At 43.5% G+C, this 24,389-nt stretch overlaps 1 protein-coding gene across 1 annotated transcript in view; it reads right to left on the reverse strand.

The window, feature by feature from the left end:
- Positions 1–699: 699 nt before the first annotated feature.
- CYRIA (CYFIP related Rac1 interactor A) overlaps positions 700–24,389 on the reverse strand; it is a 64,682-nt gene continuing 40,992 nt past the window's right edge. Inside the window, 12 exon segments of the mRNA XM_083495729.1 lie at positions 700–2,311; positions 4,291–4,361; positions 6,205–6,331; positions 8,016–8,095; positions 8,220–8,336; positions 9,230–9,307; positions 9,437–9,573; positions 10,920–11,025; positions 12,673–12,794; positions 19,544–19,609; positions 19,612–19,623; positions 19,802–19,881. Coding sequence (XP_083351855.1) covers positions 2,248–2,311; positions 4,291–4,361; positions 6,205–6,331; positions 8,016–8,095; positions 8,220–8,336; positions 9,230–9,307; positions 9,437–9,573; positions 10,920–11,025; positions 12,673–12,794; positions 19,544–19,609; positions 19,612–19,623; positions 19,802–19,871 — 1,050 coding nt within the window. The 5' untranslated portion in view covers positions 19,872–19,881 and the 3' untranslated portion in view covers positions 700–2,247.

Below are 24,389 nucleotides of genomic sequence, written 5' to 3' on the forward strand. Positions count from 1 at the left end.
ACTGTATACAACTTTGGGATTTGTAGAGTATGGCTTTTCACATGTGCAATCTGGGAGTATTTCCTTCCAGTCGGTTTCCCCCATCATGCAGAGAGTTGGCATGTGTGAATGGTGATCCCCTGTTTGTTAGGCATATACATACAATGGCAGGAAAAAGGCCTTCCTTGTTTGTTTAATAATATGTTTGAATGTCAAATTCGTATTATGTTATCCCTGTGACACAGTTTCTGCCGATAAAGGGATTCATGTGAACATTATTTCCCCCCGAATTAGCTTTTTGCTGACAATGAGCTTTATGCCAAGGATTTAACCACAGCAGTTCAGGCTATGACAAAAAAGACCTTTGCTGATGTGGTCAATGCTTATTTTTCTAAAAAAAATGTTTAGGGGCACTCTCATTTTGACTCAAGAAAAGATAGTTCAAATCGGGAAAAATAAATACAGTAAATGGACCAAAGCACAAAGATTCACAAAATGTTTAGGGGTAAGCGTATCCCTGTGTACCCCCAGAAAAAAAGCACTGGATGTGGTCAGTACATCCTGCAAATTATATGGAGAACCAGTTCCTTGCAAGCTTCCTATGTGGTTCTACAACCATCCAGTTCACTTTCTCGGCCAGCCATAAATTTACGCCATAAATATAAGGGGGACTTTACCTGTCAAATCCAAGTGTATTAGCGGAGAAAACAGAAAGCTGCCTATTATTTATTTTGCATTTATTTTCAGAAACTTTCCACATGGCTCAAACTGAACTGTAAGGGCGGCTGTGCAGCATTCAAAATGTACAAAACGATAACAAAGAGATTACTGAGCTGGACTCATTCAAGTAGCTCAAAGTGAGCCTGAAATAATGTGATGTTCATGCAAGATAAATCCAAGAAACAGTGTCTAAAATAATAGCACCTAGCCAATCTCTTCCACTGGGGGGTTATATCCCGGATGAGCAAACCCTAAACTTGTGCATATTCGTGGGGTGGGGAGGGGGAAAGGACACAAATGCGAACTGCAACATTGGTGTGTTGCATTGTTAAAAGTGAGTGGCATCCCCCCATCACATGCATGATTCTCTGAGCAGCGGAGCAAATCCCTAAGAGAAAAGCAGGGAACCCTAAACACAACAAAGCCACTCTCAGTGCCATCGGTATGATACAGAGCATATAAAACTAGGCAAAGATATATATACAACAGCATTGCCTGTCTCTCATTGGTCCCGATTCCAGTGTACATCTCAGGTTATTAAACCGAGGAAAGCACAAGCTTTGTGCCCGAGCGTTCCCATGTTCACACTGGCCCTTCTTGCTTCTTGTGTGAAGTCGGTTTAAGATCCTAGCTTGTTCTGGTTTCAATGTAACAGGAAGCTAAAAGTCCACACAGGAAAAGTGTTGTGAACTCTGGCATGCCAAGGAGGTGGGAGCGAAGAGGCAGGAGCACGCCAACATCCTGATTCGATAAGCTGAGATAAATACACCCAAACGGCGCCGTATATTTTTTATATCGATAATTTACATTTCCAACTATCTGCCCAAAGGCACACTGCAGACGCAACGCTACGTAAAATTTAAAACAGCTAAAAAAAAATATTAAAAATTAAACGTGCATGCACAGGTTTCAGTGCAAACCCAGCGAAAACTCTGTCAGGAGTCTTTCTCTGCAAGAGGAAAGTGTCAATGGTTGGAACGTGTTGACCACTCCACAGTGCCTGCAGTCAATTGCTATGAAGATCTGGTTTGAAGGGAGAGCAGAAGAGCCTCCCAGAATCCTTGGCCATTGGCCATGGTGGCGGAGGATTCTGGGAGCTGGAGTCCAGCGGCATTCGCAGAGCTGCAGGTTCCTCAGCCTTGTTCTAGAAGCTTCCACACCAAGATCTTCACTGGCATGTTTCCATGTGTGGAACGGTTCGAAGACGACAATACAGAATTACTGCATACATCCACAGACAAAAGCCAACCAATAAACACATAAAAAGCAAGGCACATAGACCCCTTTTTTGTCATTTATATATTCAAATTAAGGTACCTCTTTAAATTGCCAAGTGGTAAGACTAGCATATAAACTGGACGCTGTACCATACGGAGTCAGTCGGTCAGGTTATCGATACAAGTCCACGGAGTGCATCAAGGAGAATAAAACCAGCCATTATGTTATTTAAAGTAGGCAGATGTATTAACACCACACACTATTAAATTATGTAAACAAACATTTTTTTTCTCTAAATAATACAAAAGTCCATTTGTCAAAAGGAGGGCGCTACTGAAGCATAGCTCGAACTTGTTTTGAAGTAGACTCGTCGTTCAGATGTTTCGTGGTGAACCTGGAAGTTACAAAGACGGAGTCAAAAGACTATCCTGTGAATTTCAGGCTCTGTCATGCACCTTGATAAAGCAGCAACTTTACAGAGCAATGCTTATGCACATAAACACACACACACACACACACAAAACAGTCCCGTTGTGTTCAGGATCACAGCTCTGAACACGCAAAGTGCTTTAGATTATTCAAATTAATGCTCTCTGTGGTTGTCTTAGCAAGATTGTGTCCCAGAAGCTATGAAAGGCCCAACGGCATTAAATAAAGGCAAGCGAAGTTAAATGAGTGCATTGATTAACAGCAACAATGAGGGAAACGGCATTCATCAAATTAAATGAATAAAGTAAATGGCATTAAATAAACAAATACCGGAAGACCCATGTATGAACATACCTGCATAAAAATACATAATATAAAATAGAAGAATGGTATAAAAAGGTGTGGGATATAGTTATTAATGATAAATTGACATGTGTCTTTAAGGTAAGGTGGGGAATATGCCAGAGAAGTGATTTTGAGGAAATATGGAAGGTGTTTGTAGAATTTGTACTGTAAAAACGGAAAGGGGTCAAACCACCGCAAGAGGTGTTGAAATTTTGGGAGGTTGGATAATTACAATGGGATGGTCTGGGGGGTGGGGTGCACATATTTATTTATTTATAATTATTACTTTGTCAAAATAAAATAAAAATAAAAAGCAAATAAAACTCCTCCACTAAGACTTGCCTATTGTAATGTTTCTATAACAAGGGTAGCCAACATGGTCCTTTTTCCAGATGCTGTTAGTTCTACAACTTCTGTCATCTCCAGCTACCATGACCATTAGTTAAGGATTTTGGGAACTGTAGTCCAACAACAAATGGAAAGCACCCTAGCGGCTAACCCTGTCTTATATACAGCACAGCATGTAACGAGTAATCAAAATACCGTATTTTTCTGTCTATAAGATGCCCTCATGCATAAGACACCCCCTATTTTGGGGGACTCTGATTTAAGAAAATGGGAGGAGATGGCCCCCATGTAGAAGACACCCCCAAATTTTGGACATTATTTTTATGGGGGGGAACCTAGTCTTATACACGGAAAAATATGGTAATTTGTGAATTGAAATGCTTACACATAAAAAGGAAATGGTAGGACTCTGATGCTTGCTGCACCGGAAGTACATCTGCCTTCCCTCCCTTACCTGTCAGCCCTGCCTCCATCCCCTTCCTTTACTGCTACCTTCCTGCCATGTTCCTTTCTTAAGTCTCCAAATCTACTGCTTGAATTGCAAGCGTATTGTTCCCTCGATAAACTAATCTACCAGCGGAGTTTGGCTTTTCAAATTTCAGCGGTGCTCTACGATAGGTCAAAATTCGGCATCCACCCATCACCCACCTCTCACTTTCCGTCCTGTGAATGCGCTGCCTCATAGTTATGGCACCCCACTGGGCTTGGCACCCGGTGTGGGGGAACAGGCCGCGCTGCCTCAATCCGCCTCTGCTTCCAGGAGATTACAGTGGTACCTTGGGTTACAGACGCTTCAGGTTACAGACTCCGCTAACCCAGAAATAGTACCTTGGGTTAAGAAATTTGCTTCAGGATGGGAACAGAAATTGTGCTCCAGTGGTGCGGTAGCAGCGGGAGGCCCCATTAGCTAAAGTGGTACCTCAGGTCAAGAACAGTTTCAGGTTAAGAACAGACCTGCAGAACAAATTAAGTTCTTAACCTGAGGTACCACTGTATAACCAATTCCGGTGCTCTAAAACCCAGAGGTCTCGTCTACCCATTTAACGGTATGCAAGCCTACCCTGCTCTGTATAGTTACCCCTCCGCCTGTCATGGCAAAGAGGTCTCACATTTATTCTGAAAACAGGCAGGAGATGGTCTTTGATGTCCAGTCCAGCAACTTTTATTATTTTGTTACACTTCCGGTGTGGTAAATCAAACACGATGGACGATCAGATGGTTAAAATGAAGTTAGGCAAACATAATGGGTACCTGAGAGCATTCAAAAGGCCTTCAACTGTGTCTGCTGGCTCTTCCCTTAAAACCTTTATGCAGCCTTTCATCTGCGAAGAAGAGAAGACATGGAAGAATAAGGGCTACTATTTGGATGCATGCATGAAATACCCAAAAAGCGTAAGAGAACGGACAGCTGTTATTCTACAGGTCAGAACGTGTGGACCTTCCTTGAATGCTGTTCCAAAAAAATGTGCTAGGTCACAGCAACACCTTCCCTGCTGGGAAAGAACAGATGGGAAAGTCCTACCCATAATATGTGTAGAACCTGAACCTGCTGCCTTCAGAACTTGGTGCCTTCAGAGTCAAGATTTACCAGCCACTGTATTGTGCACAGAAACTAAGAACGCACAGTCATCACTGAGATTTGGGGAGGGGAGGAACTTTCAAGTTCCCCCAAGCCTGCTGATACCTCGCTCATGTGTGCAAATGGCGCTGTTTGGGCTACAACAAAATTCATGCTCACAGAATGAATTTGCTATTAGTATGCCTGATGGGACGGCACAGTCTTTCTCAAGGAGTGCATTTCAGCAGTTTCCAAGATGGGGACAACTTGATTGCCGTTGTTCATGCATTGGTAATCATGAGACTTATTTACTGCAATGCGCTGCCTGCAGGGCTTGTTTTAGAAGATGAAGATAGTGCAGAACGCAGCAGTTACTGTAGATTGATGGGATGGCTCCGCTGGCAGAGCACAAGACTCTTAATTTCAGAGTTGTGAGTTCAAGCCCCACATTGGGCAAAAGATTCCTGCATTGTAAGGGGTTGGGCTAGATGACCCTTGCGGTCCCTTCCAACTCTATGACCCTACAATTCAAACTGGAGTAGCATGTTCACACCTGCAAGTTAACACCTGAACCGAGGGATCTGTGCTGGCTGTCAGTAACTACATGGCCAAACTGGACATTACGTTAGCTATGCAGCCATGCCTTGAAGTGTAGTCACTCTTTGATTTATCTAAGTTGCCAGTGTGGGCTCCCTGATCTGGATCAGGACCTTCCTTGGGGAAGTTGTGGGTGGAGCTTTAATCCTGTACCCTCAACTGCAGTCATGATCCTGGTCAGCCCCCCTGTACCTGCAATTTGCACTGGGGGAAAACCCTGTTTACTTCAATGGGAGTTTCCCCCACCCAAGTGAAAATCGCAAGCCCAAGACCCTCAATTTTAAACAGAAGAAAGATTATAGCCTTCCTATCCCTACACTAGCATCCTATTTGGATCAGGGGCAAATTGTGGGTGGGTGGGGAGTATAGGTGAACCTTTGGTGGAAACATATATTCTATAGAAGGCATTTGGGGAAGAAGGCTGATGTTTTTAATTATTTGCGTGTTTGTGTGTTGGATTTCAATGCTACATTGGTACCTCTGTTTGCGAACGGGATCCGTTCTGGAGGCTTTTCAAATGGGATCCGTTCCGGAGGCCCGTTCGCAACATGAAAAGCCTGCAACCCGAAGCGCTGTATCTGCGCAGGTGCACAGCGCTTTGCACTTTTCTGCAGGCACGAAGCGCAATTTAGCGCTTCTGCACATGCGCAAGCAGCAAAACTCAGAAGTAACTCCGGTACTTCCGGGTTGCCATGGGACACAACCTGAAAAAACGTAACATGAAGCAAACGTAACATGAGGTATGACTGTATTACGCTTTTATTCAATGTCGCAGGCTACACTGAAATTTGTGCAGGACCACGTGCCAAGCTCTCTATTGCAAGTTAAATTTGCATCCTGAAAAGCAAATGCGCAAAAGAAGTCATTTTCCTAAGGCTACAAGTACAGCTCATGTGACTGATGCCTCAAACCGCGAGTGAAGAAGACAACATGAATTGAAGTGCTTCCTTCAGAACACTCCATGAAGCTTTTGCAGGGAATCACAACACCTTGCCATTCATTATTCTTACATCAATCTTTGAGGCTTTGGAGAACGCTCCCACGGGATGGACGTGGTCGTAGAGAATGATGACGCCAACCATCACTCTCATGCAGAACATAAGGGTTTCTTCGCTGGTGAACCTACTTCTGTATTCTCTGAGAAAGGGGAGAAAATGCTATTATTCTGCCTCTATGTCACAATTCAAATTAAAACCTTCACTTTCAAAGCAGCACAAGGAACCTCAAGACACAATCTAATAAAGTTAAAAGAAAACTGCCAATAAACACAGCTGACAGGACAGACCATTGGCAAATTGACACATCTACTGCCCCTGACTCCATGGTACGCTGGCACAGTTGTCCTACCCACAGGGATGAGGGGTAGCTGTTGGAAGAGGGTGGGGGTCTGGCCTTTCCATTCTAATACTTGCACCCCACCCCATGGCTGTACAGAGACTTCCTCCATTGCTGGACCCTAGGTCCAACTGGCAGAGTTAGAGGTCTCAGCTTGCATGGTGGGCTTCCATCACCTCGTCCATCATTGTGCCTCTCAGAAGTAGCCGCTGCCAGCAAAGAGGTGCCTGGAAGGGAGACAGGCCCACTGCCTCAGGGGATGCCAACATCAGGCTCCAGACTTGGCCAGCTTTCTTAGGACTGGGGACAGGGTAGCAGAACAGTGCCTTCCCTTCATTTCCCAACTGATAATGATGTCTCTGTTGTTCCACAGGTAATGACAAAGGGCACCCGAGGATGCAGTAAAAAGTCCACATCTTAGGTGACCTTTTAACGAAGAGATTCAAAGCATGGCTGAATCTCCAAAGACGGAGGTGGGGGAAATCTGTGTGTGCCCCTCCGAGTTCTCTTGTGCTCCCCACGTCTGGTGATTCCTGACAACTGGCCATGCTGGAAGCGGCAAATGGGAATTAAGAGCCCGGCAACCTCTAGATGGCCACAGGCTCCCCACCCCTCTGTCCTAAGATCAAAGGACTGTCCAAAAAATTACTTCTGCCACACATTCCAACTGAGGAGGCAGCAAAAGGCGCAATTAAAAATAAATTAAGAAAAAGATGATGATTGAATATGTTTGCATTGTCTATGTGTAACCATGTCAGCCTGGGTGATGAGTGCAAGGTTCATTAGGTTTCCCTGACAGAATGACCAATCTTCAAACATCAAAGCTTGTAAAAATACACAATTGACCAAAAGGGTAAGTCATGTGGAAAGTGACCTGTTTTAAAGATATTTGACCCCTCCCTTTTTTTGGGTCCTGCCGTAACTTTTTTTCTTCTTTCTTTCCCTCTCCAACTTTAAATATTTGTCAGAAGGACAAAGCCAGAGCGCTGTGGCCCTCAGAGAAAGCGGGGAAAAGAAAGACTTTCTTCTTCTTTTTCCAACAGTGCAAAAGCTCGTCTAAACCGGGATGGATTTGTATTTTAAAAAATAAACCATGACACATCATGACACTATGACTATCCCTAGATATTACAAGGGAGAAGATGATGACCCAGAGCTGCTGCTTTTGGTTTAGTTCTACCACATATGCAACAGACATCATTACCAGCAGCATGTAAAGATACACTCATTTCTTTTGTTCCACTATAGTCTCTGCTCAAACATGATTCTAAAGTCATGCAAAACCAATTTTCCAGAAACAACAATGGAGTAAAAGTACATGGCATGGTCTTTTTCATAATCTCCAAAATAATGGCTACCTGTCTCTAGCTTCCCCAAAGGTTATAAAAGTAGCATTCAATTACAAGCTTTTGTCGATTTCTTTGAACTATACAAACAAACAAACAAACAAACAGACATTTATTTCCCTTGCTCATATCTAACTTACGGCGTTTCCAGCATGACTTTACATACACTGGCCATCGTACTTAGACAATCTGTCGTATTCTCGATTGGTAGGGTTTTGTTCTGCAGAGGTTAAACCAAACCAACAACAATAACAAAAAAATAATAATTGGTCAGTTATTCAATATTTCTCTGTAATATGCCATTGGTTTTTGGTTTTTTAAAGAAATATTAGATCGTCACTCACTTCTGCAACAAACTGTGTTGTGGCATTGCTCAGTGTTTTCAGCACTGGTGTAGCTTCTGCATAAAACAGGGACATTCTGTTAGCCATCTCGTTGTTCACTTCGCTCTCAATGCCGAGCTGATGAAAACACAAGGGAACACTGATTTTTTAAAGAATTTGCTGTGTTCGTTTGCACATAACGCTAAGCCCCAGCTTAGTAAACAAACCACGAGTTGTCTCCTTGATGAGCAAACAAGGCACCCTCTCTTTCTCAACAGCTTTGGTTTGTTTTCCAGCTCCTCTTCTCTCTGTTGCTTGGAGGGGCCACACAAACCATGGGTTGTGCAAGACTGTTGGGTTCAGACGTGACACCAAATGATAGTTCAAACAAGCCACGGTTTCATGTCAACAAGAAACCCATGGCTTCAAGCTGTGGCTTGCTGCCGGAAAGCAAACAAACCATGCTTCGTCTGCTGGGCTAGGTTCAGACGTTGACACCACTTTGCCTCAACCAACTGTGGCTTTGCCTTATATGCAAACCACATGTGCCCAACCTGTTGCCTGAAACAAGGGATGTGCTGTTACCAAGCTCTTGTGCAAAAAAATGAAATCTGCCTTGATTGCAGATACAGCAAATGAACAGGAAAACACATGGCAAAGTATGTGTTTACAAAGTAAAATACATCATCATCATCCCTTCTATCTCCAGACAGAACAAGGAAAGCCTCCTGTTGAAACCCTAGTGGGCCACTCATGCACCTGGTGGTGCAGAAAAACTGAGGTAGATGGACTGTATTTAGTATAAACCAGCTTCCCACATTGCCAGACTGTCTTCTAGTGAAGCAGCAGCCCCAAAACGAAACCAGGTTTTCGGCCATTAAATAATCCATGGCCTGCTGAATGTGGGGTGGGGAGGGGACTGTTATTATCATTATTTTATTATCATGCTGCGTAAATTATGTACTGGGATCTTTGAATAAAGGGCGGTATAAAAATTGAATTAACAACAGTAACGACGACGTTTCACTTACGTGCATATTGTTTATTCTGTTGCGATTCAACGTCCTCCTATAATAGCTGAAGTCGTTCTGTATCGCGGGGTTTCTCATCTTAGTGCGAAAATAAAAGGGGGAAATAAAATTTTAAAATCAAGAAAAATAAGCTTCCAGTGCTCTTAACCCAAAAAAAGCCCCTTAAACATTTTATGTGTTAGCTGACCATCCCGCCCTCGTCCTTACCTTGAGTTCGTCAAAGCGGAGAGTGAAATGCAGGATCTCTGCAAACTGTTTTGCTAGGGCTTGCTCTCGCTCTAAGTGCTGAGTTGGTGCATAGGGAGGGCTGGTCAAGGATTCCAGTAAACTCTGCAGCGCTTTCTCTGAAGACGAAGAAGGGAGGAAAGCAAAAACAAGTGAAATTGCAGATATATGTCTCGTATTTCTTCGAAAAGAGAGCATTTCAAACAAACGTGCAAACCCATTTTTCTACTAGCACAAGGCTCATTGATAAATATTTTTTACAAACGTATCTGTTTGGCCTTTCCTAAACCACATAAGTGTGCAAAATATCTTTTAAACATGGAAAAACTTAATAAAAGTTGCTTCTGGGTGAAGAAAGCCAATCATCTTAATAGAGTTGGATTGCTGGGATAGCTCAGTTGGCAGAGCACGATACTCTGAATCTCAGGGTTGTGCGTTCGAGCCCCACGGTGGGCACAGAAGGGGGTTGGGCTAGATGTCCCTCGGGGTCCCTTCCAACTCTACAATATGAAGATGTAATGAATAAATTAATTTTTTTAAAGGTATGATATTAGTGGAATGAGCATCTTTAATTGCTTTTTCCTCACCAAATGATGATTGAGAGGTATCAGTCTCTTGCTTACGGACGTCTGGCAATACAGCTCCATTACAAACAATATCAAAGGGGATTTTCAGGTTAAAAATAAGCCTCTAAAGTCAGAGTTTCCCAAACGTGTTTTTGGACTACAATACCCATGACCCATGACCCCTGGTCCTGCTAGCTGAGGATGATGGGAATTACAGCTGGAGACCAAAGTTTGGGAAACATTGCTTTAAATGAAGGGCAGATAAATGCACAATTGCTTCGTTCTAAGTGCAAGACAGGGATGTGGGTGGCGCTGTGGGTTAAACCACAGAGCCTAGGACTTGCCGATCAGAAGGTTGGTGGTTCGAATCCCCATGACGGGGTGAGCTCCCGTTGCTCGGTCCCTGCTCCTGCCAACCTAGCAGTTCAAAAGCACATCAAAGTGCAAGTAGATAAATAGGTACTGCTCCGGCGGGAAGGTAAACGGCGTTTCCGTGCACTGCTCTGGTTCGCCAGAAGTGGCTTAGTCATGCTGGCCACATGACCTGGAAGCTGTACACCGGCTCCCTCGGCCAATAAAGCAAGATGAGCGCCGCAACCCCGGAGTCGGCCACGACTGGACCTAATGGTCAGGGTCCCTTTACCTTTAAGTGCAAGATGTACACCAAAGGGCAGAGGGAACCAAATACCACTGTCAAAACAGCAGAGCAAAGGGTTGTTCAGCAACACACTAAATAAGTTTTCCTGACTTGTGGTCCCTCCAGGGATGTTGCTGGGACTACAGCTCCCATAATCCTTGGCCACTGGCCATCATCCTGGCTGGGGGCAGCATGTTGGGAAAGGCTGCATCCAAACATCAGAGGTGAACAAATTCTATGGAAACAATAGGCAGATCCTCACCTAGCCGGAGAGAAAACTCATAGAACCGCTTCAGCCTCACAACCAGAGGACACACAGAGTTCCAGGCTCTCTCCTGAAGTTGGATATCATTGGGGTTTTGTATTGCCTGGAAAACAACGATACCTCGATCAACATCAGGTGGCTGGCAAAGTACAAAAAGGAGGACTTTCTGCTTGCCTCTATATTTAAATATAAAATATCTCAAAATGATATTTGTATAACAAGAGCGGAAAGTTAGGGGCAGGTGGGGCTTGTCAACCTCGGGAGGTAGCCCATCTAGCAGAAGGAAAACTCGGATCTGCTGTCTCGCAAGATATCTTTGCCAGAAGAAAAGGCCAAGGAGTGAACCCTACACAAATCCAGAGTCCCTAAGACAGTTGGGTGGCGCCTTGTACATCTCCTTTTGGCAACTCCTGCAGCCAAGATGGTGCCAAACGTATTGCTCTGCTTTCCTTTGGACCACATCAGGCCAAGAGGGGGGTCTTGTCAATCTGGGAAGCCCAGAACCCCTGTGCTCCAGGGAGGTCCCTTCGGGGTTTGACTTCACCCCCAGAGGTGCATTCTTATTCTCTCGAGACAGACGGATGTCAACAACTAAGTTAGAAGAAGGGACATAGTTCTGTGGATGAGCATCAGTGTTTCATGCTTGAGTCCTGACATTACCAGGTAGGGCTGGGAATGTCCCCTGCCTGAAATTCTCAAGAGCCATTGCTAGTTAGTATAGTCAAGATGGATCCATCACCCAACAGCTTCCAGTGTTCCTGTAAGATATTCCAACTATTTCATCTGATTCAGCCCCGTTTCGATTGGGCCTACTGCCCCCAAAGAAGCTTGCAAGCTCGCTAGGGCAGGAACCTACTTAGAGGTTTATTTTCTGCACATGTTACTCCGTAACACTTCATGCACGGATGGCGTCGTATAAATTAAGAACAAAACCGTTCAAGAGGTTTTGTAAACGCCACACACAGACCAAAAGCCGAGCCGCTTTTAAGTCCATCTTTGACGTCGCACCATTTAGCACTGGAAAGCTTTCAGCCAACGTGTAGTCCTCAGACTCCATCATTCATCTTCGGGGTCATTAATAAATAACAGCCTTCGCAAAAGCTCTTTGCAATCTTGTCTCGCCCGCATGCAGGGGTAAACATAATCCACACCACATGCATGCGGAGATACACATAATCGTGTGTTCTGTGTGCAGATATATGCGTGCACGGCACATCTAGAAAATCTGTTTTTAATTTGGAATCCTAAGGAGTGTCGCTACAAGTTTCAATGAGGTTCTTGACTTCGTTCAGTAGCCTGATTGCATCGGTAACCGTTTGTCTCCAGAAGAGATTTGTTCAATAGACAGGAAAATTCTTGTCATTTTTAGTTTTAATTTCACATAATTATGACCAATTTTTTTTAAAAAAAGAAATATTGTATGTACAGTGATATCTCTGGTTGCAAACGGGAACCGTTCAGGAGCCCTGTTCGCAACCTGAAAGGAACACAACCCGCGTCTGCGCATGTGCATGATGTCATTTTGCACGTCTACGTATGCGCAAGTGGCGAAAGCCGGAAGTAACACTTTCCTGTACTTCCGGGTCACCGCGGGACACAACCTGAAAAAACATATCATGAAGCAAACGTAACAAGAGGTATGACTGTATTTGCTTGGGTATGAAAAGAAATATTGCAGACTAGTGTTTAATTTTTCCTTCCTCGGATTTTTTTTTTGGGGGGGGGTGTGCCATAGTATGGTTTAACGCACATCTCTAATTTCCTGTCCAGCTCCTTTGTAGGATTGCAGGTCTGAAAGCATGCTCTCCGAATCCTGTAAGACAGCATTGACTTGGTTCCATACTTCCCTCTCTCCATCTGTAGGCTGAGCATCTAGGTGAGATAAAAAGCAAATATTATTTTAAGAAATGTTGGCTGCAAATAGAGCTAGCATATGCACTCCTGTGGTTTGCAGTACAACAGCCCTTTGATCCATATTTTATTATGTTGCAGACAATTCAGGCGGTGCTTCATTGATTTCCATATCTATGCCTTAGTATTTCGCTCCAATGTAACTAGGATTAAAACTGCTGCGCCCCACCCACCATCAAAAATGCCTCATGCAAAATGTACTTACATTAAAATAAAACAACAAACCCCCAAACCAACTATATTGACTTCAGCAAATTCCGTGTCAAAACGTATCACGGTCTCCACTGAGACAAGATGAGTTAGATACATTTTTTTAAAAACCTGTGAAAAAAAATAATCTTGCTGCAATCCTTCCCAGTTGGAATTTCTGAGTAAGAAAAAAATGAGGACAGCAGTCCGTAAAAGAGTTAGTCCTCTATGCAGAAGTATAGCTTGGCAGAATGAAAAGCTGATTTCATCCTCACCTGCTATATTAAGACCCATGAATGATCATGACTCTTTCCCTTCTTTTCCAGTTTTAAAACACACCATAATTCTGTGTTTCTTCCCCCTTGGCCTATCTTAGAATTATATGTGAATCACCAGGAAAAGTTATCGCGGAAGATGAACCATTGCTAGGGACACTCAAACCCCTTCTGTCTTTGACCTGCCGATGGACTCATCGTTTCAGTTAAACGTTACAGCCACTTTTGCTTGGGTCCTCTTCAAAACTCTGTTTACAAGCCTTCCAACTTAACAAAAGCACACACATTCTGCGTTTTATCGCTGCCAAGCCTTTCTTCAGGGAGATGTTAGACCCAGATCCGTTCCAACGATTCCACAAATATTCATGGATTCAGAGGGGTCGTGTGCTAGTCTCTCAGTGAATTATATTGAAATCACTTTAAGTCGGTCTAGTCCAGTTATCTCCAAGCCAGTGAGGGAAGAAATGACAGTGTGTTTCAAAGCCTTTGAAATGACACTCACTGTAACTGATGCTGACACACTTAGGAAGTTTGTCGGACCATCGTTCACTTGGGTTTGGATAAGAGAGGCTCCCTCTCCCTGCATGGGCCCAGCTCCTCTCTCCCCCCCCCCCACTATTTCCTATTTGTTTGCCTTTCACTCTGGGCCTAATCCAGGCATAGGCAAACTCGGCCCTCCAGATGTTTTGGGACTACAACTCCCATCATTCCTGACCACTGGTCCTGTTAGCTAGGGATGATGGGAGTTGTAGTTCCAAAACATCTGGGGGGTTAGTTTGCCTATTCCTGGCCTAATCCATCCCTCCCCAGAAGAAGACAAAAAGGTATGCAGAGGTTGCTCCTCCTGACTCCTCTTACTGATCGCTCACTTCAAGGGGGAAGGTGAACTGGTAGAAAAAGTAAAGCGGGAAGTCCTGCTGGATAGCTCAGCTGGTTAGAGTGTGGTGCTGATAATGCCAGGGTTGCAGGTTCGATTCCCATAAGGGACAGCTGCATGTTCCTGCATTGCAGAGGTTGGACTAGATAACCCACAGGGTCCCTTCCAACTCTATGATTCTGTGATAAGACCTGAAGGACCAGGAAGTTCCAGGGATTGGCAGCGAAGCATGGGGCCAACTGGAATAGATGTCTCAGGAGGTATCTGGCAATGCCAATCCATGATGCTGTCCTGGTTATCCTACTTGTCATTGGACTACTGCAATGCACTCTACGTGGGGCTACCTTTGAAGGTGACTCAGAAACTGCAACTAATCCTGAATGCGGCAGCTAGACTGGTGACTGGGAGTGGCCGCCAAGACCATATAACACTGGTCCTGAGAGACCTACATTGGCTCCCAGTACGTTTCAGAGCACAAGTCAAAGTGTTGGTGCTGACCTTTAAAGCCCTAAACGGCCTTGGCCCAGTATACCTGAAGGAGAGTCTCCACCTCCATCGTTCTGCCCAGACACTGAGGTCCAACTCCAAGGGCCTTCTGGCAGTTCCCTCACTGTGAGAAGTGAGGTTACAGGGAACCAGGCAGAGGGGCCTTCTCAGTACTGGTGCCCACCCTGTGAAACACCCTCCCATCAGATGTCAAGGAAATAAACAACTATCTGACTTTTAGAAGACATCTGAAGGCAACCCTGTATCTGGAAATGTTTAATGTCTAATGTTTTAATGTGCTGTAAGCCACCCAGAGTGGCTGGGAAAACCCAGCCAGATGGGAGGAGTATAAATAATAATATAATTTTTATTATGATTATTAAATTGTTCCAAGATATATTTATTTTGAGCAAGAGATGCGTGGTCCAGAGAGGTTTAGGAAGAGATCAAAGTCCTGAGTGTGCTGCTGTGTAATGCTGCGTTGACTTTTTAAGTCTCTACAGGAAGGCCTACCATATTATTAAAAGTCAGTAGAACAAATAACTGAAGAGATCTGTAGGCAAATTCTGTTGAAGCTAAACAGAACTGGACAAAAGTGGGAGTATTCTTAGAAACTGCATGTTGTATGAGGAGAGGAAGGGTGGAATATTATCACCTATTATGCAGGGAAACCAAAGTTTGGGGGATTTCAGTATGTTGGCTGGTTCCACCAGCTGTACAAAGGACAGCCACCTTTCCTCTGTGTGTTAATGCGTGCGTGCATCAGGTGTTTTGAGAGTGTGTGCACACTATGCTCAGTCTGGGTACCCCCTTCCATTTTAAACAGGAGATCAGGAGATCGGCATTGTTGTCCTCTGAAAGCAGTGGCCACATCAGGCATTTTTGAGCATGCACTCCCTGACAACACCCATCATTCTGTTACACTCTGGGTTCTCTAAATCAGGAATTAGAGGGCCTGTTAACATTGTAGACTAGAAGGGCTTCTCTTGCATACGATTTCCCTCTTGCTTCATACACATCAAATAAAAAGCTTCTAGTGCAGCCGTAAAATCTAGCAGGACACATTTTATGAGAAAAATGCCTGCTGTAAATGGCCCGAAGTGTTCAAAATTCAGCTCAGTGGTTATTAATTTAGGCAGGTACAAGGGCTTAAAAAAAAGAAAGAAAGCCTAGAGAGATCCTTAGTTTTAATAAGACGCATTGTGGTGAAATTCACTGCAGGTGCAAAGAAAAGCCTTCCTGAGAGAGGTGGGGGGTGGGCAGGGAAACACAGGCCTGCAGCACCCAAACTGAGCGAAGGTTTTGAACTCTCCTCATTTTAGCAACCCTGGATATCAGGATTTGGCTGGCAGAATGACGTGGTTTCTAAAATCTATCTATTACATATGCAGCCAGTGCTCAGACGCACAGCCTCTGCTTGCCACACATTCACACGTGACGTGTGTAAAATCCTCCCTGGTATTTGTCACGATGAGACAAATGGTCAAGCTACTGTCATCTGTTTGGGCAGAGAAGGTGGCCAAGAAACAGAAGCCGTAGCTGACATGCAGAAGGGCACCGCTTGACGCTCAATGGCTGGGATCACCAGGGACTGGGGAGTGTGCTTAGCTTCCCCCGAACACTGTCCAAAAGTGGATCCCTTCACTCTCCCCCACGTATAAAATCATATAGCTGCCGCTCATCCCTGCAGGGAAAGTTCGAGTGCGGCGCTTGGGAATTGCTGCTGCGGGAGAAAAACCTGACAACAAGTGGGCCGGCCATTAGAGAGAAAAACACCTTGTGGGAGGAACTATGGTGCTCCGCTTCTTTTGATTGGTGGGAAATTCAGCAACCCTCTACCAACACATCAAGTTTGACAGGCCTTTAACACTATCGAATTAATGCAAAGCTTTAGTGCACAGTAATCCCAGAACGACTAATGTCTGAACTCTAAAGGCTATACATTCAATACTGCCTATGTAATTTTTTCCCCATGGGGGAGGAGTTTCTGATGTGAAGGGTGCTTTCAAACAAATCCCCTTCATTCCAGTGGTGCGGCAATAAAAACTGCGGGCACATTTGCAAAGCTAAGCAGGATGTGGAATGGTTTCGAATTGGATGTGTTGAGATTCCTGTATTGAGGGGGTGGGGTTGGGCGAGATGGACCTCGTGTTGTTCCCTTGCAACTCTACAATTCTCTTATTCTCATGCGCATTCTGTGGTGGGATCCTGCTTTGAGAGGACTCCACCATACGAGGCCTTGCACGCTTGGAAGTCATTCTACAACTTGTTTCCAGGGATGCAAAACTTCTTGCTCAATACGCAACTCTCCAGTTCCTCCTCATCTCTCCCTACTGACTCTTTGGAGCAATGGTTGTGGGGTATTTTTGGGGGAAAGGAGAGTCCTTCAACCAGAAGTATTCTATTGACTCATTCTGAGGTTATGCTTTTGCCTCACCTCCCAGCCACCTTTGTGGACCCTGCCATTTTCTTATCAACTTGAACGGTGCCCCTCAACATAAATGCAACATTTCACAGTTCTGCTGCCAATAGCTGTCCTGTCTCAGCAGGTACGGTCCCTTGTGAAATGCTCTTCACCAGAACTTCTCAAGCCTTCTACCTCCAGGGCCTACTTGAAAGCGTTGTAAGTTACTGGGGCCCACTAGTCACAAAATTATGCTGCGGGGCAGGACCAGTTTGTCGGTTTGAGAAATGGTGCTCTTCAACAATGTACAGAAAAAGGGTTGTGCTCTTGAGCGATGCAACCAAAGTCTCTCAAACACAACATCATTCTAGAATGTGGCATAGATTGCCCAACATCAGGAAATGCCTATTTCTATAATGACTCCCTCTTGATGCATGTTGTCCATGAACTTCAGGGAAATGCAGTTTTTGCTTACTAGGCCATTTTTCTTGCCTGCGATTCTGGTTGCAGGTTCAATTCCCATATGGGTCAGCTGCATTTTCTTGCACTGCAAGGGGTTGGGCCAAATGATCCTCAGGTCCCTTCCAATTTTACAATTCTACGATTCTACCTCTTCAATTTCTTGACAGCTACCCCACTTTTTTTTTGCAATGAAGTTAAGACATTCAGCAACAAACCTGGCTGACACAGAAAGGCCCTGAATGTTGAGCTAAATAGCTGGAATCTAGTGCAGGTATTCTTATGCATAATTATCAGGTAACTTTGAGAAAATACAGATATTAAGAAAGACTTATAAAAGGAAGTAGGGGGACTGGGTTGAAACTGACACTGTGGCTTTCGGAAAGTTTTCCCCATGGCGTATTAGTTATGAAACACAGCAAGCTGTGCCAAACAACAACATACACCTGTCTTGTCCGTGTTTAAAGTGCTATTATGCAGCAAGCAGAGCAGAAATGTATCTTTAGTGGATGAAGGGAGATTTAATGCATTTTCTGATCACTTTTCAAAGAAACGCTCAGACGACATGCATTTAGCCTGTAAGCAGAAGGATTATATTAGCTGTAAGATGTGGTTAGAAAATTAATGTGTGAAGTAGATTACATTTCACCAGATGATAGATCCAAGGCTAAGGGGAATGCAATCGAGCGTTTACTTCAATTGCCATATTTTGTTTCTGCAATTAATGGAGGTAATCACATTAATTCGACAGTGAACAAAGGCAATTCCACACGGAACAAAGGCAAGAAAAGTGTCGTATTCACTATGAATTAGTGTTTTCCTTTAGAGTACAGATATATTTAAAATGTTTTAAGTCCTTCAGAAAGTGTTGAAGGGTCAATGGGTACTATCAGAAAACTTTAAATTTGCTTGTGCTCTTTGGAAACAAACAGTGGTACCTTGGTTCTCAAATGCCTTGGTACTCAAACAATTTGGAATCCAAACACTGCAAACCCAGAAGTGTTCTGGTTTGCGAACGTTTTTTCGGAAGCCGAACGTGCTCTGTTTTGAGTGTTATGCTTCCTATTTGAGTGCCACACTTCCGTACTGAGTGTCACACTGAGGTCTGTCTGTTTTTGCTATTTATTTTGCTTTTCATTTTTGCGGCTCTTTTTTGTGTGTGTGACTGTGTGGAACCCAGTTCAGCTACTGGTTGATTGATTGATTGTGTGACTGCAGTACATTGTTTATTGCTTTCATTTCATGGATCAATGGTCTCGTTAGATAGTAAAATTCATGTTCAATTGCTGTTTTAGGGGTTGTTTTTAAAAGTCTGGAATGGATTAATCCATTTTGCATTACTTTCTATGGGAAAGCACACCTTGGTTTTGGAACGCTTTGGTTTTGGAACAGACTTCTGGAACGGATTAAGTTTGAGAGCCAAGGTACCACTGTATAGGGAAAAAGAGGTGTTTACTCCCATATGCAATACTGAGACACTTTTCTGCCCAGCGGGATTTTAAGAGTTTCACAGTGCTATGCTCCTACACATTTTAATAAAGTGTAAAGGGCAAGGGGGAATTGCTTGCAAGTTTCTTTGAATACAGCACAAGCCACTTATAATGACCAACTTGTACAAAGCATGCAACCTTGAGGCTCACTCCTGCACTCTCCATAAGTATAACTCAAGGAAGAAATTTACGTCTGAACAGTGCCATGCTAAGATTCACTAAAACCTCTCTCAACGGGCCCTGTTCTTTGTCAATAAAAATAAGAATACCTTCTAAAATGAAGGTTGTTTGACAGAGGCTGTTTGACAGAATGCATGGCAGTTCTTTTAGCCGAGCAATGCTAACATTTGCAAAAAAATATATTGTTGGTGTTTTGGTTGAACCGAGCATCTGATTTTCAGAATGAATCAGGAAAAGTATAAGTGCCATACACTGTACTAGTTGTATGGTAGATTAATACATGCAATTGATTAGGATTTTATATATAAGAAGGAGAAAAGAATGCAAGCCAGGCAAGGAGTTTTGCTCACTTTCAAAGTCAAGGAAAAAATTTGGCCCTTGATCAAAGTCTGTGCAAGTGAGAACTTTTAAAAGATTTCCCATTTGGTTCCTGAAAAATAGAGAAAAAAGGAACAGGAAAGTGGCTCAGAGAACAAATCTTGAAAGCATCGAGTCAGATCATTTGCACTGCTTGAACATGTTTATCTGTCAAAGCAAATCAGGCTTAAACATTCCTTCTCAACCAGTTCCTAAGTCAGGGGGAAAGGATGTTCCAATCTTGAACTTACTTTCAAAATCCAGGAAAAAATGTGGGTAGTTTTCAATTTCCCTGGTAAGGACTTTAAGAAGATTACCCATCCCAGCAAACCTAGTGAATGCAACAAAATCATAAAGAGTTATATATGCAAAATTAGAATGTTGAAAAAGTAAGGGTTTGACATGCTCTGCTATTCTGATTTCAAATCGAAACAATGAAAACACAGTCTGTTTTCTAATGCTACATTGAAAGTAAGCGCCAAAGGCGAAGACTCATTGGGAGCAGTTCACACAGCAACCAGCGGCCAAACAGAGAGAACCCAAATATACAAAAAGAGATGCCAAAATCAACCTTCGTTGCTGAGATTGAGGACAGATAGTATTTCCGTGAGTTTGAAGTGGGGCAATAGAGGCAGACTTGCATTGTCTCTGGTCAGAAAGCTTTTGCAGGTTTTTAGTGCAGTGAGAAAACCTGGAAAGTGTGATTGATCAGAGGTGTGAATGAAAAATGTATGTACAACATTATGGCATATTTTCCTCTTTTTTTTGTTTTTTGTTTCAGCGTTACTGTGTTGCATTTCATCCAAGAAAAGCAGAACTGTAAAACTGTTCCAATTTGTCCATACAAAATATATCCAAGCAGAGTTTTGTTTCTTTCTTAACCACCTTTCTATTCGGTGACACAAAACAGTTTGCCTTATTTCTAAATTCACTTTTGATTACTTGGGAGTGCAAATAATCAATAGCTTATTTACAAGCAAAGAGAGCTGGCTGGCTTGTTGGGAGTTTTTTGCCCCTTTCAGGCTACTGGTATGTCATAAATGGCTTACATTAAATACTGGGCAGTCGATCTAGTAAAATTATTTCTGTGTGAGTATCCAGATGGGCGGGGTATAAATAATAAAAATGATGAGATGATGATTCTTATCTGTCCAGCTGATTTAACTGAGAATTAATTTACATGTAAGAATTTGTTATATGGCCTCCTAAATAATCAGATTTCAGTAATGAAATAATGGCCAAGAAGAATTCAATGGAGCACATTATAAACAAAGGGCAGTGAATGATAAGAGGCTTGACCAAACCTGTGGGTGAATTTAGCGACTGGTCCAGCGCCTTACTGAGTCTTCTTAAAAACCAATTTACCACTTTCAATGTGTTTTTAGTCCAGCACGGCTTAAAACTAGCACCTGAAAACCTTGCTGGACGTACCGCATATTCCCTCTCTAACAGCAGGTATGTCAAACCCTTTCAGTTAGTGACATTTTGCATACAATGTATTAAAACATGCAAGACCACCATCACTTTAGGAAAGCATAACTGGTTTATGAAAGTAAAGGGTTGGGAGGCAACAGGATCACATCTGCTTCTCAAATCGAAGTTTGCAATACGTTGCAACTAGGTTAAAATAAATCAGGATAAAAAATTAACCTTAAAAACACAACTATACCTGGTTCAGTAAATTTTATATTTATATATATATATATATATATATATATATATATATATATATATATTCAATACCATCAATAGTATTCCACTATCACCAACCTTGTCATGCATAAGGGTGAGTACACAGAACACAACATTCATGCTAAATAATTCTGAAGGACAATTACTCTCATATTATAATGTAATGAGGGATTACATGCTTCCGACTTCAGTTAAAAAAAAAAACTTACCTCATCATAAAAATGAAATCAGATTACAATCTCGAAATGTATTTTAGTTCCAAACCACCCTAGTTACTCTCAAGGTATAAAATTAGAAAAGGCAAGCAAGCTGATCCCATAAATCAGCGTTTCCCAAACTTGGGTCTCCGGCTGTTTTTGAACTACAACTCCCACCATCCCAAGAGAGCAGGACCAGTGGTCAGGGATGATGGGAACTGTAGTTCAAAAACAACCGGAGACCCAAGTTTGGGGATTCATATACCTGCAGGGATTCCTGTTCTCTACACCGAACATGACAAATGCATCAGAGCTGAATGGCCCATGTTTCAAACAAAACTTGTACCACAGGGAAAAGCTGTCGTTCTCTTTCAAGTGAGTGCTTGATAGCAAACAGTGGATTTACTGCATTGTAATACGCAAAAGGGTGCGGGTGGCGCTGTGGGTTAAACCACAGAGCCTAGGGCTTGCTGATCAGAAGGTCGGCAGTTTGAATCCCCGCGGTGGGGTGAGCGCCTGTTGCTCAGTCCCTGCTCCTGCCAACCTAGCAGTTCGAAAGCACGTCAAAATACAAGTAGATAAATACTTCCTCTGGCGGGAAGGTAAACAGCGTTTTCGTGCGCTGCTCTGGTTCGTCAGAAGCGGCTTAGTCATGCTGGCCACATGACCCGGAAGCTGAACGCCGGCTCCCTCGGCCAATAAAGCGAGATGAGCACTGCAACCCCAGAGTCGGTCACGAATGGACCTATTGGTCAGGGGCCCCTTTACCTTTACCTAATGTGCAAAAGGGCCTCAAGTTGCTCTTGAGTACTTAAGGAATACAGGAACAGGAAATGGGGTTGCCTCACACTTCCAGTTCCCTACATTTCTCAGCAACCTCTGCCCCCCCAAAGCATTTATTTTTACATTTTGAAGAAAGAAGAAGAAATGTGCCAATGTTTATGCCAGATTTGATGTTTTCTCAGAAATCTGCTAACAGCCCAAGGCAGCCTCCCCAGAAGGTGGATCCGTAGGGAACAGTGTTTCTGCAAAATGTATGAGACAGACCCTTGTGCTTCCACTGGGAACATACATTCCTCGCCCCCATCCTCTAAATCTGTGTGTCGTGCCCAATTTATTTTCTTTAGCATTTAACGCAGCAACATAGCTTTATGACTCAGGGATTCAGAGCTCCCTTTCTTAACAAAGAGATTTCAGAGAGCGGTTGGGCTGATTCTTCAGCCGGGTTTTGATAGAACCTGTTTTCCATATTTCCCCCATCACAATATACAGCCGTACCTTGGAAGTCAAACGGAATCTGTTCCAGAAGTCCATCCAACTTCCAAAACATTCGGAAACCAAAGCGCGGCTTCTGATTGGCTGCAGGAAGTTCTTGCGGCCAATTGGAAGCCACAGAAGCCCGGTTGGACGTTCGGCTTCCAAAATTAGTTCGCAAACCGGAACAGTCACTTCCGGGTTTGTGGCGTTCAGAAGCCAAAACGTTCGAGAACTAAGCTGCTCGAAAACCAAGGTACGACTGTACATCCATATATACTCTGCATATATCTTTCAATGCTCCACTATGTGACCTTTTGCAGTTCTGCCTGTACTTGGTGAGTTTGCAAACTGGGATCCTGCCTTGTGAACGTGGGCTCTCTTACCTCAACCCCTGCCTACTGGGAACAAGTTCTCCCTTCCTTGCTGTTTAGCCACCATCAAGTTTAACCAGGTTTTCAGAAGGGACGTTGTTGTTCAGCCGTGGTTGCAGATTAAGGAAAATCCTGGTTAGCCTGAACCACAATGAATATTAGAGCAGATGAACTGCACCCATCAGAACATAACACCAAAGGGTCCGTCTGGTCCAGCATTCTGTTTGCAACTATGTCCAGTCCAGTTTAAGGCCTCCGGGAAACCTATTGCCGGGGCACAAAAGCAACAGCCTTCCCCTACTACCAATTGGTATTCAGGGGCATATACCTTGAATTCCATCTCTTTAGCCCCACCTATATAGCTCAGTTGGTTAGAGCAGGGCGCTGATAACGCCAAGGTTGCAGGTTCGATCCCCATAGGGGATAGCTGCATATCCCTGCATTGGACTAGAGATGGTCTTCTGGGTGCCTTCCAAATCTACAATTCTAAGGGGGGGTAGGGGGCAGCACTCCTGTGCTTGAGTCCTGCTTTTGGGTTTCCCCACCTGCATCTTGTTCATTTGGAAGTGAAAATGCAGAGGTCTCCTGATTAGGTATTTCATGTCTCGTCTACTTAGGCCCACAGACTAATTTTAAAGGACAGATCTTCCAAGACTTCCCTTCCAAGATTCCACATGCATATAGATTGTTCCATTCGCTGTGAGGACTGGAATAGCCCTGTTCTGTGTACAGCGCTTCCAAAACGGAAGTGACCCAAGGAAGCTCCATGTGTGCACTTGAGATCAAGGGGAATTCCTCCATCTTCCATGGGCTCCTAGGACATCCTGAATACCCCTGACATTTTCGTTCACTCTGTTTAAATGTCCTCTCCACTGGCCATCCAAACCACACGTACTTTTTTTTATATCGTGAACAGATCACATAACAGCTGGGCGCATATTAATGAGCAAAAAGTATCACCTCTGCATTATGTCCCGGCTGAAACAGTAGAAATACTTGGGCAAGACATCAATCGGGTTTAACTACAGAAAGGCTTAAGATCAGCCAGTTCTGCTCAATCAATTTACAGGGCAAAAACTCTTATTGTGCCTTAGAACAAGGGCCTATTGCCCAGAAAAGTGAACGTAATGGCTAGTCTGCAATAAAAAAAGGCCAGCGGCTGATAAAAAAACAAAAAAATGCTCTCAAATACAAGCAAACACACATTCCAAGTTTTTAAAAAACTGTAAAATGTAAATAGTGGGCTTTTTAAAATTTTAAAAAGCGGTGCATTTAACAGTAAGCAAGTAGAAACTAATCTCGACCCAGCACTAAAACCCATA

Source organism: Podarcis liolepis (assembly GCF_965112155.1).
Source record: "Podarcis liolepis genome assembly, chromosome: 3".
Classification (NCBI taxonomy): domain Eukaryota; kingdom Metazoa; phylum Chordata; class Lepidosauria; order Squamata; family Lacertidae; genus Podarcis; species Podarcis liolepis.